The following is a 21238-nucleotide window of genomic DNA, read 5'->3' as shown; positions in this document are numbered from 1 at the left end:
CCTCTGACTTCACATTCTGTTCTCTGACTGGTGATACTTTTTATCAACATTTGGTTTAACTTTTTGCAAGGCCCCTGCATAAGACAGTCAACTGTACTTTAACCTGTTGAAGCAACACACGTCAAAGTTGCTGGTGAACGCAGCAGGCCAGGCAGCATCTTTAGGAAGAGGCGCAGTCGACGTTTCAGGCCGAGACCCTTCGTCAGGACTGACGAAGGGTCTCGGCCTGAAACGTCAACTGCGCCTCTTCCTAAAGATGCTGCCTGGCCTGCTGCGTTCACCAGCAACTTTGATGTGTGTTGCTTGAATTTCCAGCATCTGCAGAATTCCTGTTGTTTGCGTTTAACCTGTTGAACTTCAACTGCCTTCTTAAGCACTTCACATCCTCTGTAAGCTGCACTATGTTCTCCTCCACAGTTACAACATTTAAACTTTATACCTGAAGCACCTTCAATTACTCCAAAAGACAGGTTTGGTAAAATACTGAAAGGCTTTTATTCGCTGTACAATACGACCTCCACAGTGAGTGTCTGCCCCCGGACTGAGGGGGAGGGGCAAGGCGAACACCTTTATACAGGACTCTGTGGGAGGAGCCACAGGGGCAGTCAGCAGAGGGGTGTGTCCAGACAGGTAACCGAGTTACAACATATATACATGGTTTACCACATTCACCCCTCCTTTTTTTTTAAAAAAAAGAGTCCTGTGGGGTGAAGTGACTGACAGTATTTACAAGAAGTATATTTACAGGTTAAGTCTATCAGGCGGTCGAGTCCGTTGCTGTGATCTACGTAGCACCGGCGGTGATTGCACCGGCGATGGCGGTTGTGCTGGCTCCGGCCTGACTTCAGGTGCCAGCACGCTAGGCGTCGGCAATCCCTCGTGCGTGTGCGTCGCGCCCGGTATGGGAGTGTCGTGTGGTGTCTGTATAGGGTTTGGGGTGCACGGTGTCTCGTAGCTACATACATTGGTGGGTACGGGGTCAATAGTCACCATGAAGTGTTCAGGGTAGGGGCCCGGAGCTCCTGCGGGCACCAGGTCGCGGATGGAGACCGTGTCCTCCCGCCCATCAGGTAAAACCACGTAGGCATACTGGGGGTTCGCATGAAGTAAGTGAACCCTCTCGACTATCGGGGAGTATTCATTGCTCCTCGCATGTTTCCGGAGCAGCACTGGCCCCGGGGACGTCAGCCAAGATGGTAGGGTGGTTCCAGTGGTCGATTTTCGGGGAAAAGAAAAGAGCCGCTCATGAGGGGTGGCATTGGTGGCTGTGCATAACAGGGAGCAGATGGAGTGGAGTGCCTCGGGAAGGACCCCCTGCCAGCGGGAGACCGGCAGTCCCTTTGACCTGAGGGCTAAGAGTGTGGCTTTCCACACTGTGCCATTCTCCTTCTCTACCTGTCCATTCCCCCGGGGATTATAGCTCGTGGTCCTACTGGTTGCAATTCCCCTAGCCAGTAGATATTGGCGCAGCTCGTCACTCATAAATGAGGACCCTCTGTCACTGTGGATATAGCATGGGTATCCGAACAGAGTGAAGAGCTTGCGCAGGGCTTTTATAACTGACGTGGTAGTGGTGTCGGGGCAGGGGATGGCGAAGGGGAACCGCAAGTACTCATTGATTACGTTAAGAAAGTACACATTGCGGTCGGTGGAGGGAAGGGGGCCCTTAAAGTCAACACTCAGTCGCTCAAAGGGTCGGGTGACCTTGATGAGTGGTGCATTTTTGGGTCGGTAGAAGTGCGGTTTGCACTCTGCACAGACTTGGCAGTCCCTGGTCATCATCCTGATCTCCTCAAGGGAGTAAGGCAAGTTCCCGGCTTTCACGAAGTGGAAAAGCCGGGTGACTCCCGGGTGGCAAAGGTCTACATGTAGGGCCTATAGCCGGTCGATCTGCGCGCTGGCGCATGTTCCCCAGGATAGGGCATCGGAGGGCTCGTTGAGCTTCCCAGGCCTGTACATGATGTCATAGTTGTAGGTGGAGAGTTCGATTCTCCACCTCAGAATCTTATCATTTTTGATTTTGCTCCGCTGCTGATTATTAAACATGAATGCGACTGAGCGCTGGTCTCTGATCAGCGAATAGACCTGTGGACTGACCCTGGAGAGTAGAACTCTGTGCTTCGCTACGGGGTCGGTCGCTTTAATCTCCTCTAGATACGCTTCGAAGCAGGCCAGCCAGAGTTCGAAAGCGTTTCCAGCTTCAGGTGTTTGCGGATTGAGGTCTAATTTTTCTGGTCTCAGGGCCTGTTCCATGTTTTAAAACGTACAGCGAATAAAATTGAAGCACCTTCAATTACTCCAAAAGACTGAGGTTTGGTAAAATACTGAAAGGCTTTTATTCGCTTACAATACGACCTCCACAGTGAGTGTCTGCCCCTGGACTGAGGGGGAGGGACAAGGCGAACACCTTTATACAGGACTCTGTGGGAGGAGCCACAGGGGCAGTCAGCAGAGGGGTGTGTCCAGACAGGTAACCGAGTTACAACATATATACATGGTTTACCACAATACCTTAACAATCTTTGTACTTACATTCCTCACCACACTGACTACGTCTTAGTTTCCCCCGACATACTGCCGCAACAAGCCCAAACCTCTGACATTTGTAACATCTAAGCAGGGTTGGAATATTACCACGAACCTTGTAACTAATCTACCCCAAACTAACTTTATCAAGGAGCTTCACCACATCCAAACATATCAATATAGATAAACTATCCATCCTTTCCCCATTTCTGACTACTTGCAATATCTTTACCTCCTTAACCTTGCCTCCCAACATATGAGATTTAACAATCTCCACCAGAATTTATAACACCCCTAGCACCTCTATTTTCGTTAGGCAACATAGACCTATCTTTTTGCCAAGTAGAATTTTCATTCGTAATGCCTTCTCACACTGTTTCTTATCCTTACAAACGATTAACACATCACCTCCTCTTAAAGTATGAGAACAATCTATATTCCCTATGACCAATTTCAACTCTAGTTAATTTAATGGGATTAATAAAAGAAGGCTGTTCTGGGACAAATTTAAACAATACCTTGAAGTCTTCTTTCCTTTTCCCCCCCAAATATCCTACCCTTCCTCACTATCATTCCAATATTATGTTTCTTTTTCCATTTTCCAGATCTAGATTCAACTTCATTCCAACCTCCTTCCACCAACCCACACACACCTGAACCCTCCATTTGCAGTTCCTTTTCCTCCCCCTACCTGAACCTACGCTATTTCTCAACATCCCCACACCATTCACAGCCAGTGCTATCTACTGCTGCTCCTCGAGCTGAAGAGCCAGCCCAGCCATGATCTGTTTTTTCAGCACAGCAGTTGGACCTTCCAGATCCAGGCGTATTTTTACACAATCAATCGAAACAGATTGACTGCACACAGGTGATCTCGATTTAACTAATTATGTGACCTCTAAAACCAATTGGCTGCACCACAGATGATTTGATGTGTCATATTAAGGGGTGAATAGTTATGCAATCAAATCTTTACTGTTTTATATTTGTAATTAATTTAGAACACTTTGTAAAGATCTGTTTTCACTTTGACATGAAAGTTTATTTTTGTTGATCAGTGTCAAAAAAAGCCAAATTAAATCTACTGTGATTCAATGTTGTAAAACAATAAAACATGAAAACTTCCAAGGGGGTTGAATACTTTTCATAGGCTCTGTAGATGAATAGGTCATTTGGTGGAAAGGATATTTGGGGATTAAGTTTAAAAGTTCAAAGTAAATTTATAATCTAAGTACAAATGCAGTTGCAAGCAAAAGTTTGTGAAACCTTTGATGAACTGAAACAGTTTTGCATGAAGAGTCTAACATTCCTCCTCGCCATTATGCAAGTCTGATCAGCAGCTACAGGAAATGTTTGGTGGAGGTTATTGCTGCTCAAGGAGGTTCCACTAGTTTTTAAATACAAGGGTTCGCATACTTTTTTCCAGCCTAGATTAAACAATGTGTTCAATAAAGATGTGAAAAGAGCAATTGTTTGTGTGTTATTACTTTATGTCACCGTACACCATACACTTTCTTGTGGGCATTCACAGTAAGTACAAAGAATCAATGAAAGACTGCATCAACAGGGATGCACAAACAAACTCTGAACAAAATTCATGGTTCCAGTAGTAGCAATCATGTCTCTCCTGTACTGTTGAATTATGAAGAATATTTGAGTCAGCTTAATACGTTATGGGAACATCCTTCCCTACCATCAGTGAAATCTACAGGAGGGACTGCCTCAAGAAGACATCAGCCAAATTTGCAGAAGACTCAGAGTGGAAGGCTATCAAAGTTTGCAGTGGGATCTGGACCAGCTGGAAAAATGGGCTTTAAAATGGCAGATGGAATTTAATACTTGGGGAGGACAAACTAGTGAATGGTGGGGCACTGAGAAGCATGGTAGAACAGAGGGATCTGGGAATACAGATCCATAATTCCTTAAAGGTGCCATCACAGGTAGATAGAGTTATAAAGAGAGCTTTTGACAGCTCTTCACAAATCAGTACTGAGTACAGGAGATGGGATGTTATGTTGCAGTCCCATAAGATATTGGTGAGGCCATGTCTGGAGTGTTGTGTGTGAATTGTGGAAGTGGTAGATGTGGGTTCAATTTCAACCTTTAAGAGAAATTTGGATGAGTATATGAATGCAAGGGATATTGGCTTGATCTGGGTGCAGGTTGATGGGATTAGGCAGAATAATAGTTCAGCATGGACTAGATGGGCCAAAGGGCCTGTTTCTGTGTTGTTGCCCTTTTTGACTATGTATCCCAGTTTCAGATATGGCCCCTGTACCTTTTGCGATGCCGTCGCTGTTGATGGTGAGTATGCAGATGGTCTGGTGCGAGCAGGGGGGCCCCGGGCGGTCTGCTGCGAGGATGATGATGCAGGCACAGCCCTGCTGGTGCCCGCCGTCGGCTTCGAAGCCATCCGCACCTGCAGGGTGGGAGACGGGGTTTTGGCCTGGGAAGTAGATGGGGACTGAATCGTCTGCCTGGCCACCACCTTACGGTTGACGTTGCTCTTGCAGAAGTTAATATGACGCTCAGCAGCGGTCTCATTGAAGCGCCTGTTGCAATAGGGACATTCGATGTAGTCTGTAGGTTTGAACACAGACAAAAATATCAAACCTATTTTTGTTTATTAGAGATAAAGACAATAAAAAGGCCAACAATATTATGAAGGATCCCACCCACCCTGCTCATGGACAGTTTGTCCCATTCCAGTGGAGACGAGGCTAGACTCCAGGACAACCAGACTTGAAAACAGTTACTTTCCCCAAGCAGTGAAGCTGATCAACACCTCCATCCACTAACCCACCCCTCCACACCCTCAAAACACCACTACTTTATCATTTGCTGTCAGAGTCTCTTTATGTACAGATACCCCTGTGCCTAGTGTCACATTATTGGCATACAATCAAACTACGTAAATAAAATATGTATTTTTTTGTGTTTTTTGCGTTCTTTATGCTTACTATGATTTTTAATGCTGCATCGGATCTGGAGTAGCAATGATTTTCTTCTCCTTTACACCGATGTACTGAAGGCTACCAGTAAACCATTTTGAATCCAGAATACAGCACTGTAACAGGCTTTTCCAGCCCATCCTGCACCAAACAACAAATTTCACCGCACATAAAATGGAGATAATAAACCAAATTCTGGTGTCTCCCCCCGCCCCCACTCCACCCCAGCGAGGGTCTGGTCACTGGTGAAGCTGGGCGATCTCTGAATCCGGCAGAGGCGTGAGGAGAGAAAGTTGTCTCAGGGTCACTGGTGTGGCCAAGAACGGGTGTGGCCCAGCACTGGCCTATTGCCAGAGAGACCTGCAGAGCCTGGGATTTCCATTGGTTTGTCATTGTCACATGTACTGAGATCCCTTAACGGCCATAAAAACTCAAAGAAGAAGAAGAAGATCCCTCAACGATGTTGAAGGCCAGAGGGTTGAGAGCTTCATGTTCCAAGGGGTGACCATCACCAAAAGCATATCCTGGTCCAACCGTGCAGACGGCATGCAACCAAAGTTTTCCACTGTACCTTACTACATGTGACAATACTAAACCAATTCAGATTTTAAGTTATTTGTTGGAGCCATGTATCTATCCTCTGTCTGCATTGTATTCTGTGTTGTGCGTTTATTACGTCTATTACGGTGGTTAGTCATGTGGGTGAGGGTATGGTGAAAGCAAAGTGTTCAGTTACGTATCTAGTTATACAAGATCGAGACATATTAGAGATGGAGTTGGGGCGAGCAAAGAAAGTTGGAGCTTAGGCGAGGTAGATTCAGGGCACGTTACCCTGAACCGGGAGCGAGGTTTGATCGATCTAAGTGCCAGGCCAATTTGGAAACGTTGGTTGAAACATGGGCCGGAGGCTGGAGCATATCAATGTGACTGGGGCCTGGGTCTTACAGCAAGGAATGACTCAATGATTTCAACTCTAGGCCAGGTGGATCGAAAGGGCAGCACATCAGGACAAGGAGCGAGCATCTGGCCAGTTCTGCTTGCTGCTCCATGACATTTACTCAGCTCTGCTTTGAACTGAGACTGAGGCTGTGGGCCTGCTCCAGGCTTCGTGTCTTTGCACTCACTTTCCTTCTAAGTGCTGTCTGCTTACTTTAATTTTTTTGCACTTTTTTTTCCTCTCTCTCTCTCTCTCTGCACATTGGGTGTTTGTCCGTCTTTTTAAAATAGGTTTTTTGGGTTTTGTTGTTTTGTGGCAGTCTGTAAGGAGATGAATCTCAAGGTAGTATAATGTATACATACTTTGATAATAAATGTCCTTTGAACTTTATACATACTCATGCTTTGTCTTTCGTTCACTTGGAGTCAGTCAGAATTAGAGACAGCCGAGTGTGATATCTATTTTGTTAATTTTTATGCTTACTTTCATACATTGAACAAAGCTTAAGTACAGTTAGTACGCTAAGACTGTTTATTTTGTTATCTCACTAGTTTTAGTTTCATTAGCTTGTGTTGCTTCAGGATTGTTTGTTTCCTCCTAGGTCCTCAGGATGCATGGGTGGGTTAGGGTTAACTTCCAGCAGTTAGTTGCAGGTGAGGGTCAGGAAAAATAAAAGGGGAGTTGATTGGGTGTGTGTGGGGGGGGTGAGGGGGAGGGGGAGGGGGGAGGGGGAGGGGGGAGGGGGGAAGTGGGGGAGAGAGGAAATAAGAGAATGTGAATGTTGCAAATTTTAGGGGGATAAGGAGATTTCCCGCTGTGGGCCTACTCCGGCTGTTCTGGGAGTGGATCTGGGACTCAGTCTGGTTCAGCATGCTGTAGGCTTGCTTCTATTTTCTTTCTTTCCTTCTTTCTTTATGCAGTGGTTTTTGTTTTTTTTTAAAAATTGGGTTATTCAGGTCTCTTGCTTTATGGCTGCCTGTAAGCAGACAAATTTCAAGGTGTAAGAGGGACCAGCGGAATTGTATCCCATGGATTCAAGATGGGCGAGATGGATGAGTGCAAGCACTTTCGAATCTCTTACTATCTCTTCCTTCAGTTAGTCCTGACGAAGGGTCTCGGCCCAAAACGTCGACTGCACCTCTTCCTAGAGATGCTGCCTGGCCTGCTGCGTTCACCAGCAACTTTTATGTGAGATGGATGAGTGGCCTTTTTCTGTGACATGAAGTCACAGAGAAGCAGGCTCTTCGGCCTATCTAGTCCATGTCGAAATCATTTAAATTGCTTACTCCCACCAACCCTGCACCAGGACCATACCCCTTCTATGCATGTACATATCTAAACTTAATCGGGCTCACATACACCACTTGTGCTGGCAGTTCATTCGACACTCTCGTGACCCTCTGAGTGAAGAAGTTTCCCCTCATGTTCTCCATAAACTTCTTACTTTTCACCCCAACTCATGACCTTGTAGTCCCACCCAACCTCAGTGGAAAAAGCCAGCTTACATATCCCCTATCTATACCCCTCATAATTTTGTATACTTCTATCAAATCGATTCTCAATCTTCTACATCCTAAAGAATACAGCCCTAACCTATTCAATCTTTCTTTATAACTCAGGTCCTACAGACCCGGCAAAATCCTTGTACATTTTCTCTGTACTCTTTCAACCTTGTTTACATCTTTCCTGTAGGTAAGTGACCAAAATTGCATACAATACTCCAAATTATACCTCACCAATGTCTTATACAACTTCATCATAACATCCCATCTCCTGTACTCAATATTTTGATTTATGAAGGCCAATGTGCAGAAAGCTTTCTTTACGACCCTATCTACTGTGACCCAACTTTCAGCAAATTATGGACTTGTACAGTATTCCCATATCCCTTTGTTCTTACCACTCACTGTGTAAGGTCCTCCTATTCTCCCGAAATATTTCACCTTTCACCCTTAACCCAAGTCTCTCACAACCTCAGTGGAAAAAGCCTGTTTGCATTTACCCCATCTATACCGCTCATCGTTTGTATACCTCTAGCAAATCTCCCCTCATTCTCCTGCACCCCATAAAGTTCGAACCTATTTAAGCTGTCCCTATAACTCAGCTCAAGCCCCGGCAACATCCTTGTAATTCTTTTCTGTACTCTTTCAATCTTTCCTGTTAAGATAAGTGACCAGAACTCCACATAATATTACAAATTTGGGCTCATCATCATTTTATATAGCTTTAAAATAACATCCCAACTCCTGCACCCAATAGAAACATAGAAAATAGGTGCAGGAGTAGGCCATTCGGCCCTTCGAGCCTGCACCACCATTCAGTATGATCATGGCTGATCATCCAACTCGGAACCCTGTACCTGCCTTCTCTCCATACCCCCGATCCCTTTAGCCACAAGGACCATATCTAACTCTCTCTTAAATATAGCCAATGAACTGGCCTCAACTGTTTCCTGTGGCAGAGAATTCCACAGATTCACCACTCTCTGTGTGAAGAAGTTTTTCCTAATCTCGGTCCTAAAAGGCTTCCCCTTTATCCTCAAACTGTGACCCCTCGTTCTGGACTTCCCCAACATCGGGAACAATCTTCCTGCATCTAGACTGACCAATCCCTTTAGGATTTTATACGTTTCAATATGATCCCCCCTCAATCTTCTAAATTCCAACAAGTATAAGCCTAGTCGATCCAGTCTTTCATCATATGTAAGTCCTGCCATTTATGAAAACCAATATGCCAAAAGCTTTGTTTATGACCCTATTTACCTGTGACACCACTTTCAAGGAATTATGGCTCTGTATTCTTAGATCCCTCCGTTCTACCACATTCTTCAGTGCCCTACGTTCTTCGTGCAAGTCCTTCCCCGGTCGGTCCTACTGAAGTGCAACACCTCGCACTTGTCTTCCTTAAATTCCATCTGCCATTTTTCCAGCTGATCCAGATCCCTCTGCAAGCCATATCAGCCTTCCTCACTGTCCAATACAGCCCCAATCTTGGTGTCATCCACAACTTTGCTGATCTAGTTAACCACATTATCATCCGGATCATTGAATAGATGACAACCAACAAAGGACCCAGAACCGATCCTCGTGGCACACCACAAGTCACAAGCCTGCAGTCAGAGAGGCAACCCTCTAATGCCAATCCCTGGCTTCTTCCACAAAGCCAGTCCAGTCTAATCCAATTTACTGGCTCAACCAGAACGCTGAGCAAATGACCCTTCTTGACCAGCTTCCCACGTGGGACCTTGTCAAATGCCTTATGAAAGTCCACGTAGACAACATGTGGCGGTGTAGACCATGAGGCATATGAGCCAAATTAGGCCATTTGGCCCATCAAGTCTGCTCTGCTATTCCATCATGGCTGATTTATTATTCCTCTCAACCGCATTCTCCTGCCTTCTCCCCATAACCTTTGACACCTACTACTCACGAACCTATCAACCTCTGCTTTAAATATACTCAAAGACTTGATCTCTGCAGCAGACTATGGCCATTAATCCCACAGATTCAGCACCCTCCGGTTAAAGAAATTCCTCCTCCTATGTTCCAAAGGGACATCCTTCCGTTTTGGGGCTGTGCTAGACTGCCCCACAATAGGAAATGTCCTCTCTGTGGTGTAAGATATAGAAGTGGTGTTGGTGTGAGTAAAGTCGGGCAGAATGGCGAGGCACCTGGGTTAATGCTGGGGGGCGGTGGTGGAGGAAGGGGGAGCCCCTTCTTCATGGCGTCGGTGCTCAGCCGGGCGTTTCTGACGGTGTTGATGAAGTCCTCATGTTGCTCTCTCCAGCGCGAGACCGGGGGTGCGAAGTTCTGCGGGGATACAAGAGAATCGGTCACCACTTGATGGAACTCACCACCGCACCATCCCCCCCAACACCACCAACCCTGCGGGCAAAGGATCACCCACACAGCAACATCGTGAAGATCACGGCCGGGAGCAAAGTGGTGGGATTTTGAGCATGTCACCAAAGACTCCAGCAAATTTCTACGCATCATAAACGCAAGATTCTGCAGAAGCCAGAAATCCAGGACAATATACACAAACCCAATAGGTCGATTGTTTATTGCTCTCCATAGATCGTGCCTGACCTGCTAAACTTCTACAGATGTACGGTGGAGAACATTCTGACTGGTTGCATTACCATCTAGTACGGAGGGGCCACTACACAGGGTTGGAAAAAGCTGCAGAGCTTGAAAATTCAACCAGATCCATAATGGGCTCTGGCCTCCCTCTACTGAGGACATCTTCAAAAGGCAATGCCTCACGAAGGCGGCATCCATCATGGACTACCCCCCCCGCCACCCTTCCAGGACATGTCCTCTTCTCATTATTACCATGGAGGTACAGGAGCCTGCAGACACAGACTCAGCATTTTAGGAACAGCTTCTTCCCTTTTGCCCTCAGATATCTGAATGGTCCATGAACCCAGGAACACTAGCTCATTATTTTGCACTCTTTTTGCAATACATTATTTTTATATTTCTCATAGTAATCTCATGCTAAAGGTGTGAAGTGTAGGAGCCTATACAACGGAGAGGATTTCCCTACTTTTCTTCAAAGTATGGCCATGAATCGGCAGATTTAGTTCACTCCCTCTGTCGAGGAATCTGCCAGTCTGACCCTTCCCCTGCCTCTCGGTCGAGGAACCAGTCAGTCTGACCCTTACCCTGCCTCTCTGTCGAGGAACCAGCCAGTTGTACCCTCCCCCCATCTCTCTGTCGAGGAACCAGCCAGTTGTACCCTCCCCCCATCTCTCTGTCGAGGAACCAGCCAGTTGTACCCTCCCCCCATCTCTCTGTCGAGGAACCAGCCAGTTGTACCCTCCCCGTCTTTCAGTTGAGGAACCAGCTAGTTTAATGCTTCCCCTGCCTCTAGGTCGAGGAACAGCCTTCTCCCTGCCTCTCTCTCAACTCCCACCCTGTTCATTCCTCTTAGCTTCACTCCCTTTTTGCCCACTGTCTCTGCACCCACCCCACCAATCAGGCTGCATGTGTCAAATCTGATGACCTGCCACAGCATTCGGAGAGGTCTCTCCCTCTGTAAACACGAGATTCTGCAGATGCTGGTAGTCTGGAGCACACACACAAAACACTGGAGAAACTCCCCCGTTTTCTCCCCAGCACCCCCATCCAATCTTCTGACTAACCTATCAAATATTGAAAGGCCTCCATAGAGTGGATGTGGAGAGGATGCTTCATGTGGTGGGGGAGTCCAGGACCAGAGGACACAGCCCCAGAATTGAGGGAAGTCTATTTAGAACATAGATGAGGAGTTATTTCTTTAGATAGAGGGTGGTGAATCTGCGGAATTTATTTTTGGCAGTGGAGGCAAAGTCATTGTGTATACTTAATGTGAAACTTGAAAGGTTATTGATTAGTCAGGGCGTCAATGCTTATGGGGAGAAGGCAGGAGAATGGGGTTGAGAGGGATAATAAATCAGCCATGATGGAATGGTGGAGCAGACTCGATGGGTTGAATGGACTGATTCTGCTCCTTTGTCTTATGGTCTTAACCCAACCCGAGAGCTCACTAGTGTTGAGACCCCTCAGTGTCTGTCCTGTGGTATTCGGAGTTACCAATGTTGAGACCCCCCCAGTATCTGTCCCCTGGTGCTCAGAGATACTGGGGTTGAGATCCCTTAGTGTCTGTCCCCTGGTACTCAGAGATACTGGGGTTGAGATCCCTTAATGTCTGTCCCCGGTACTCAGAGATACTGGTGTTGAGATCACCTCAGTGTCTGTCCCCTGGTACTCAGAGATACTGGTGTTGAGACCCCTCAGTGTCTGTCCCCTGGTACTCAGAGATACTGGTTTTAAGACCCCTCAGTGTCTGTCCCCTGGTACTCAGAGAAACTGGGGTTGAGATCACCTCAGTGTCTGTCCCCTGGTACTCAGAGATACTGGTGTTGAGACCCCTCAGTGTATGCCCCCGGTGCTGAAAGGTTTTTCCTACCTTCCCAACTAATGATCCTTTTACTGAGCCGAGCTCCATCCCCTGAGCTCTTTGCTTGTACGAGTTGAACACCTGTTTCCTCTTGTTGTTGACTTTGCTGCAGATCGGTTCATGTCTGGCCTGGAAATATGACCATAAAACCATCAGACATAGGAGCAGAATTAGACCATCTGGTCCATCAAATCTTCTCCACTTTCCATTACAGCTGATTGAACTCTCAACCCCATTCTCCTGCCTGCTCCCTGTAACCTTTGATGCCATTACTAATCAAAAACATATCAACCTCCATTTTTAATATACTCAATGACTTGGCTTCCACGGCTGTCTGTGGTGACAAATTCCACAATTCACCACCCTCTGGCTAAAGAAATTCCCCCTCATCTCAGTCCTACAAGAATGTCTGTCTCTTCTGAGACAGTGCCCTAAACTCCCCCACTGTAGAAAACATCCTCTCTGTCAAGGCCTTCCACTATTCAATGGATTTCAATGAGGTCCTTCCTCCTCTCCCCCTCATTCTTCTAAATGCCAGTGAGTACAGGCTCAGGGACATCAAACACTTTTCATACGTTAACACTTCCATTCTTGTGAACCCGCTTTGGACCCTCTCCAATGCCAGCACATCTCTTCTTAAAAATAAGGGGCCCAAAACTGATCACAATATTTATGCTTGGGACGGGCAATTCGCATCAAAGCCGTTTGCAATCATTTCCCAAGCACAAAGCCTGAAGGCTGAAGGTCGATTCAGAAACCCAGAAGTCGAAACCCAATGTCCGGAGCCCCGAATCTGTGAACCTCTGCAGATCCGCTGCAAAGTTGAAGGCCCAATAACTGTAACTCGGCGAGTGCTGGAAGCCAAAGAAGAGCTTTGAAAAGTGTTTGATGTCCCTGAGCCTGACTCTCCAAGGGAGGAGTTGTAAAGTTTGATGGCCACAGGCAGGAATGACTTCCTATGACGCTCTGTGTTGCCTCTCGGTGGAATGAGTCTCTGGCTGAATGTACTCCTGTGCCCACCCAGTACATTATGTAGTGGATGGGAGACATTGTCCAAGATGGCATGCAACTTAGACAGCATCCTCTTTTCAGACACCACCGTGAGAGAGTCCAGTTCCATCTCCACAACATCACTGGCCTTACGAATGAGTTTGTCGATTCTGTTGGTGTCTGCTACCCTCACCCTGCTGCCCCAGCACACAACAGCAAACATGATCGCACTGGCCGCCGCAGACTCGTAGAACATCCTCAGCATCGTCTGGCAGATGTTAAAGGACCTCAGTCTCCTCAGGAAATAGAGACGGCTCTGACCCTTCTTGTAGACAGCCTCAGTGTTCTTTGACCAGTCCAGTTTATTGTCAATTCGTATCCCCAGGTATTTGTAATCCTCCACCATGATATTTTACTTGATATGTTGTGTTTTGTGGTGTCCTGTGTTGTGGACATACTATGTTGGCGTGGGAACCTGTGGCAATACTTGGAGACTGCCCTCCATCACATCCTTAGGTATGTTGGTTGCTAATGCAAGTGCTATATTTCTGTCTGGTTCCATAAGGTTGTCACAGCAGGTGGGGGGGGGGAGTAGTGGGGACAAGCTCCCAACTCCCACTACTCATTAAACGCTCCCAATGTTGTGCGTCTCAAATAGCCTCTTACAACCGAGTCTAGCTCCTGGCCTCCACATGTGGCTTAGCTACTAAACCCGATGGAACCATTTCTACTGACAGGAAAAGAGGCAAAGTCAGTTTACTGGCACCTTACAGCCAGTCGTCTTAGGCAGATGGGCTCGTCAGCATTGTTTGGCAGCTCATCTAAGAGAAGGGAAACTCTGATTTCAAAACCTCGCTGCCTCGTGGCTATACCCACTCATGGAGAAAACTTTGGGAGCAAACCCAGAGGACAAATTCGGAACTGGGGTCCCTAAGGCAGTCCAACATTGAGTTCAATGCGGACTGGCAACTCCTGCGATGCTGCTGGTGTCAAACTGTATTGGTCTCTGCCGTTAATCTGCTGCGTGGTGTGGGGGAGCTTGCTGTATGGGCAACAGCTTGTTCTCTATATCATAATGCCCAGGCTTGTGTACAGGCTGAGGACGCAACATCCGTGGTCAATGCCTCAATAGATAGGGCAGGGAGTCCAAATCCTTCTCCCAGCGTAGAAATGTTGAACAGTAGAAGGTGAGAAGGGTAGGTTTAAAGGAGATGTGTGGGACAAGGCTCTAGGAGACCACTCGGCCCTCTTCCTAGAGATGCTGCCTGGCCTGCTGCGTTCCCCAGCAACTTTGATGTGTGTTGCTTGAATTTCCAGCATCTGCAGAATTCCTCGTGTTTGTGTGGGACAAGTCTTGTTTTAAAAAATGCAGAGTGCTGGGTACCTGAAATGTGCTGCATGTGCTGTCGGGGTGGCGGTGGTTGTTGTGGAAGCCACTATTAGAGTGCTTTTAAGACAGCTACGTGCACATGCAGGGAATGGTTGGGATATGGATCATATGCAGGCAGAGGGATTTGTTTAACTTGGCATTGTGCTCAGCATAGACATTGTGAGCTGAAGGGCCGGTTCCTGTGCTGTACTGTGTTCTATAAACCTAACAACTTAATGTCCCAACTGTCTGGTAGGTGGAAGAGGTCAAAGGCAGTGAAAACAGCAAGGTATTTGTTCAGAGACACAAGAGACTGCAGGCGCTGGAATCCAGAGCAACACACAAGATGCTGGAGGAGCTCAGCAGGTCAGGCAGCATCCGTGGAGGGAAATGGACAGTCAACGTTTTGGGTTGAGATCCTTTATCTGGATTGGAAGCCAGTATAAAGATGTGAGGGGAAGAGGTAGAACAAAACCTAGCAGGTGATAGGTGGATCCAGGTGAGGGGGTGATGGGCAGATGGAGGAGGGGAGAGTGAGAATAGTGATAGAGATCAGGAGGTGATGGGTGGATCCAGGTGAGGTGGAATAATACCCTTTTTGAAGTTCACAAACAGTTGTTTGGCCTTACTAACATTGAGAACAAGGTTGTAGCTGTGGCACCACTCAACGAGCTGATATATCTCGCTCATGTAGGTCCTCTTGTCACCATCTGAAATTCTGCCAACAATGGTTCAGCAAAAATATAGATGTAATTTGAGCTGTGCCGAGCCTCTCAGTCATGGGCGTAGACAGTGTAGAGCGGAGTAGAGACAGAGCACACACCCCTGAGGTGCACCAGTGTAGATTGTCAGCGACGTGGATATGTTATTCCCGATCTACACAGGTTCCGGTTAGGAAGCCGAGGATCCATTTGCAGAGGGAGGAAAGAAGCCCAGGTTCTGCTGCTTATTGATCAGGATTGTGGGAATAATTGTGTTAAATATTGAGCTGTAGTTAACAAACAGCATCCTGACATGAGTATTTATATTGTCTCGGTGATCCAAGGCTTCGTGAAGAGCCAATGAGATCACCTCCACTGTAGACCTACTGGGCCGATAGGCAAATCACAGTGGTTCCAGCTCCTTGCTGAGACAGGAGTTAATTCTAGCCATAACCAACCTTTCAATACATTTCATCACTGTAGACGTACTGTAAGTGCTACTGGACGATAGACATTAGGGCAGCTTACCGTGCTCTTCTTGGGTACAGTATTGGTATAATTTTTTGCCTTTTTGAAGCAGGTGAGTACTTCTGACTGTAGCAATGAGGGGTTTAAAATGTCTTCAAACATCCCTGCCAATTGGTTGGCAGAGGTATTCCAGGTACGCCATCCGGGCCCGTCATCTTGCGAGAGTTCACCCTCTTGAACGACAGCCTGATGTCAGCCTTCCAGATAGAGATCAGAGGGTCACTGGGTGCTGCAGGGATCCTCATTGATGTAGTTTTATTCTCCCTTTCATAAAAGATGTTGAGCTTATCTGGGAGTGAAGCATCACTGTCATTCATGGTGTTAGGTATCACCTGCAAACCCTGCCAAAGTTGATGTGCATCCGATGTCGCCTCTAACTTCGCTTGGAATTGCCTCTCTTAGCCCTTGAAATAGCTCTCCACAAGTCATACCTGCTTTTCTTGCGCAGACCTGGGTCACCAGTCTTGAATGACATGGATCTATCCCTTAGCAGAGACTAAGAACCTGCTGGTTCATCCACAGCTTTTGATTTGGGTATGTATAGCAAGTTTTTGCAGACACACACTCATCCATACAGATCTTGATGAAATCGGTGACAACTGTGGCATACTCATCCAGATTCGAAGATGAATCCCAGAATACAGTCCAGTCCACCCATTCAAACGTTAGCAGAATAGTTGGGTCTAGTTTAAGGAATAGTTAGTTTTGAACAATGCAATAGTTAGCTTTAGTTAATGGAAGTATTCTGGTTTAGTTAGTGGAATAGTTAGCTTTGATTAATGCAATAACAAGTGAGGAGTAATGAAGTCATGGAGCAATACAGCAGATACAGATTAATGGAGGAGTTGGCTTTAGTTAGTGGAAATAGCATTAGAAGTTTCAGAATCAGCTTTAACAGCACTGGCATATGTTGTGAAATTTGTTATTTTGTAGTTGTTTAAACTCAGCCTGCTCCATCATGGCCACTGATCTCCCCAGCATCGAGGACACCTTCAAAATGTGATGTCTCAAAAAGGCAGCGTCTGTTATTAAGGACCCCCATCACCCAGGACATGCCCTCTTCTCATTACTACCATCAAGGATGTGGTACAGGAGCCCAAAGCCACACACTCAACTATTCAGGAACAGCTTCTTCCCCTCTGCCAACAGAAGTATATATTTTATATAATACTTATTATAATTTAGTTTATTGTTATGTACTGCACTGTAATGCTGCCATATTAAAAAAATTCACAACATATGCCGGTGATATTCAATCTAATTCTGATTTGTGATGTGAGAGGAAATCGGCGTGGTCACGGGGAGAACATACCAACTTCGCATCCAAGGCCAGGATTGAATCCAGGTCTCCAGCACTGTGAAGCAGTGGCTCTACCCACTGTCATCATCATCATCATCAGGTGCCGTGCCCAGTTTGGGCTTTGACTGCCATGGCCCACACACTCCTGTTTTGGGCCAAGTGGATCAATTCATTGGTATTCATTTCCAGTTCTTTGGCTGCTGTCTCCATCATCATTTGTCTTTGTCTTCCTTTTGCTTTCTTCCCTTCAATCTTTCCCATAATAACCGTGCATTCTAACTCCTCTTTCCTAATCACATGTCCAATGAAGTTATGTTGCCTTTTCATGGTCTCATACATGACTTCTCTTTTTGTGTTTGCTCTGTTCATGACATCCTCATTAGATATTTGTTTCACTGTGCTGCTCCAGAAAAATCTGCTGTTCTTACCTTGTATTTACATCTCCAGGTCTTCAACAATGTTGCTGATACAAGTGTATTCTGAAATCGCCCAGTAAGATGATGAGATAGCTAGGGGATGGGCGGTAAACGCTGGCCTGTCCACTGGCACTGGAGAGACGTGGTAGTGTGCTGGTTAGTGTAACGCTTTACGGCGCCAGCGATCACTGATCGGGGTTCAATTTCTATCACTGTCTATAGAAGTTTGTATCTTCTCCTTGTAACAACGTGGGTTTCCTCCTACATTCCAAAGTCCTACTGTTGGTAGGTTTGCAGTTAATTACTGCCTAGGATTGTACATTGGTGTCGGAAGCATGGTGACACTTCCAGGCTGCCCCCAGCACTTCCTTGGGACTGGTTTGGTTGTGTATTTCAATGTTTATGTGATAAAGAAAGCTAATCTATAAAGCTTGGTTCACAATGCCAGTGATCGGATGATCAGCGTTCAATTCCCACCGCCGTCTATGATGAGTTTGTACATTCTCTCTGTGACTACGTGGGTTTCCTCTGGGGGCTCTGGTTTCCTCCCACGTTCCAAAGAAGTATGTGTTCAGGCGAGCGAGTTGTGTGCATGCAATGTTGGAAGCGTGGCGACAATTGCGGGCTGTCTCCAGCAGATCGGTAGACTCTGTTGGTCATTGATCCAGATGACAAATTTCAATGACCTCTAGTTGTAGTCCCGCCCACCCTGCTTGCTTTTGGCCTATCTATACGCCTGATAATTTTGTATACCTCTAACAAATCTCCTGTCAATCTACATTCCAAGGAATAAAGAACTAACCTATTTGATCTTTCCTTGTAACTCAGGTCCTCCAGTCACAGCAACATCTTAGTAAATTTTCTCTGTATCTTTCAACCTTATTTACATCTTTCCTGTACAACCGTCTGTGATGCATTCACCTTTGGAAGGGAATCCAGGTGGAGGCAAGCCCCAGGAGGGAGGTTCCACCCATCTTGCAGTCATGGACTGTTTGTCCCATTCCCATTAAGATTCATACCAGGACCACCACCAGACTCAAAAACAGTTACTTTCCCCAAGCAGTAAGGCTGATCAACACCTCCACCCCCACCCCTACTACTTTATCATTTCCTGTCAGTTACTTTGTGTACAGACACTCCTCTGCCTAGCATCACTTTGTGGGCATACAATCAATCTACAGTATATAAGCTATCTTATTTATATTTGTTGTTTTTTTATTTTTATTAGATTTACAAAGATGTTGCCTGGATTGGAGGGCATGCCTTATGAGAATAGAACATAGAAATCTACAGCACATTACAGACCTTTCAGTCTACAATGTTGTGCCAACCACTAGAAATACTTAGAATTTCCCTGCTGCATAGCCCTCTATTTTTCTAAGCTCCGCGTACCTATCTAAGAGTCTCTTAAAAGACCTGATTGTATCCACCCCTACCACCTTTGCTGGCAGTGCATTCCACGCACCCACCACTCTCTGTGTGAAAAACTTTAGCTCTGACACCCCCCCACTATGTCCCCTCGTGTAGGATGAGTGAACTTGACTTTTTCTCCCTGGAGCGACAGCAGATAAGAGGTGACCTGATAGAGGTATACAAGATGATAAGAGGCATTGATCATGTGGATAGCTAGAGGTTTTTTACCCCAGGGCTGAAATGGCGAACATGAGGGGGCATAGTTTTAAGGTGCTTAGAAACAAGTACAAGGGGGATGTTAGAGGTAAGTTTTTCACACAGGGAGTGGTCGATACGTGGAATGCACTGCCAGCAAAGGTGGTAGAGGTAGATACAACAGGGTCTTATAAGAGCCTCTTAGATAGGTACATGGAACTTCGAAAAATAGAGGGCTATGCGGTAGGGAAATTCTAGGCAGTTACGTGGTCGGCACAACACTGTGCTGTGCGCGGAAGGGCCTGTAGGTTTCTATATTCTATTATAGTGATTTTTATCTTATTGTGTTTTTTCCTGCTGCATTGAATCTGGAATGACAATTATTTCGTTCTCCTTTACACTTGTGTTCTAGAAATGGCATTAAACAATCTTGAATCTTGTGCACACAACCTGCCATAATCACCCCCACTCCCACTCCCATCCCCTCCTCATATCACTGGCCCAAATAACAGCTCCCAGGGACGCTTAAAATGAAGCAAGTGAGAGCAAGGGGACCTTCGGGAGCTTACCAAGCTGTCGGCCTCGAAACTTCGCCCGCAGATTTTGCACGCCACGAGGGTCAGGCCCTGCTCTATCCTCGAGAAAAGAGAGAAGCATTGAAGTTTCAGTTCAAAAAGCAATCTGCATAGGGCTATGCAGCAGGGAAATTCTAAGTATTTCTAGTGGTTGGCACAACATTGTAGACTGAAAGGCCAGCTAGAAATTTTCTCAGCGGGTTTAGGCAGCTAATATGAGGGGACATAATTTTAAGGATGAACGTTTGGGGGAATGTGAGAAGTGAGGTTTTTTAAAGATAGAGACTAGTGGGTGCTTGGAATGTGCCAGGGTGGTGAAAGAGGCAGATACATCAGGGACATTTATGAGGCTTGGTTAGGCTCGTGGATGATAGAAAAATGGAGGGCTATGTGGAAGGGAAGGGTTAGATTGATTTTGGAGTAGGTTAAAAGGTCGCCACTTCACGGGCCATTTCTATATTATGAGATTTGCAAACCAGGTTGGGAATCTTCCTGTCGAGATGTGTTGGACTGGGTATTGGTGGGGGTCAGTGAAACAGCGTTGATGAGAGAACAGTCGGGCCTTACATTCTAGAATTCTCTCCATAGCCTCACCGACCCTCCTTTCTCTGACATTCCACTAAAACCCACCTCTCCGCCAGCTGTCCAGCCTTGCAAGGTTGTGTCAAAACTAGCTTGATGACACTTCAGTTAACATCAAGGATACAGCATGTTCTTATTTCCATTAGAGCGGAGAGATTGTGGTAGGAAAGGGGAGGGAGACATCTTCCTTTCATTCCTTTGTGGAGGTGTGGCACTGTAGTGTAGTAGCTAGCATAACACTTCACAGTGGTATCGACAGGGGTTCAATTCCTGCCGCTGTCTATAAGCAGTTTGTACATTCTTCTTATGATGGCGTGGAATTCCTCTGGGTGCTCTGGTTTCCTCCCACACTCCAAAGGCGTAGAGGTTAGGGTTAGTTAGTTGTGGGCATGCTCTTTTGACATTGGGTGCATGGCAAAACTTGCAGCTGTCCTCAGCACATCATCAGGCTGTGTTGGTTGTTGACACAAACAGCACATTTCATAAGAACTTAAGAATATAATAAATAGGAGCAGGACTAGGCAGTGTGCAAGTACAGATAAAGTTAATCTTTAAATTCCAAGATTTAAACAGAAATGCGAAGTACAAACTGAGCTAGATGTTTTGCAGGAATTAAGGCTCAGATAGAATAAGTGACCAAATTATCTATTTGTTTTTAAACTTGCAGGATTCACAGTACTTAAATTGAGGCCTGGTGGCCAAAGTCTTGGGTCTGCGAGTCCACTGGGGAAGTCGAGGCCCAATGTCTGTGAGTCTATTTGAGGGTGGAGGCCCAAAAGCAGCCTATCCTAGCATTGGAGGCCTGCCTTTGT

At 46.2% G+C, this 21238-nt stretch overlaps 1 protein-coding gene across 1 annotated transcript in view; it reads right to left on the bottom strand.

The window, feature by feature from the left end:
* LOC134350045 (zinc finger C2HC domain-containing protein 1A-like) overlaps positions 1-19938 on the bottom strand; it is a 31255-nt gene extending 11317 nt beyond the window's left edge. The window contains exons 1-4 of the mRNA XM_063054956.1: positions 19839-19938; positions 12367-12486; positions 10085-10223; positions 4805-5106 (exon numbers count right to left, since the gene is read on the bottom strand). Coding sequence (XP_062911026.1) covers positions 4805-5106; positions 10085-10223; positions 12367-12405 — 480 coding nt within the window. The 5' untranslated portion in view covers positions 12406-12486; positions 19839-19938. The remainder of the gene's footprint in view (positions 1-4804; positions 5107-10084; positions 10224-12366; positions 12487-19838) is intronic.
* Positions 19939-21238: the final 1300 nt, after the last annotated feature.

This window comes from Mobula hypostoma, chromosome 8 (assembly GCF_963921235.1).
Source record: "Mobula hypostoma chromosome 8, sMobHyp1.1, whole genome shotgun sequence".
Lineage (NCBI taxonomy): Eukaryota > Metazoa > Chordata > Chondrichthyes > Myliobatiformes > Myliobatidae > Mobula > Mobula hypostoma.
Note: the sequence above shows the minus strand (reverse complement) of the source record. Positions and strands in the feature narration are given on the sequence as shown.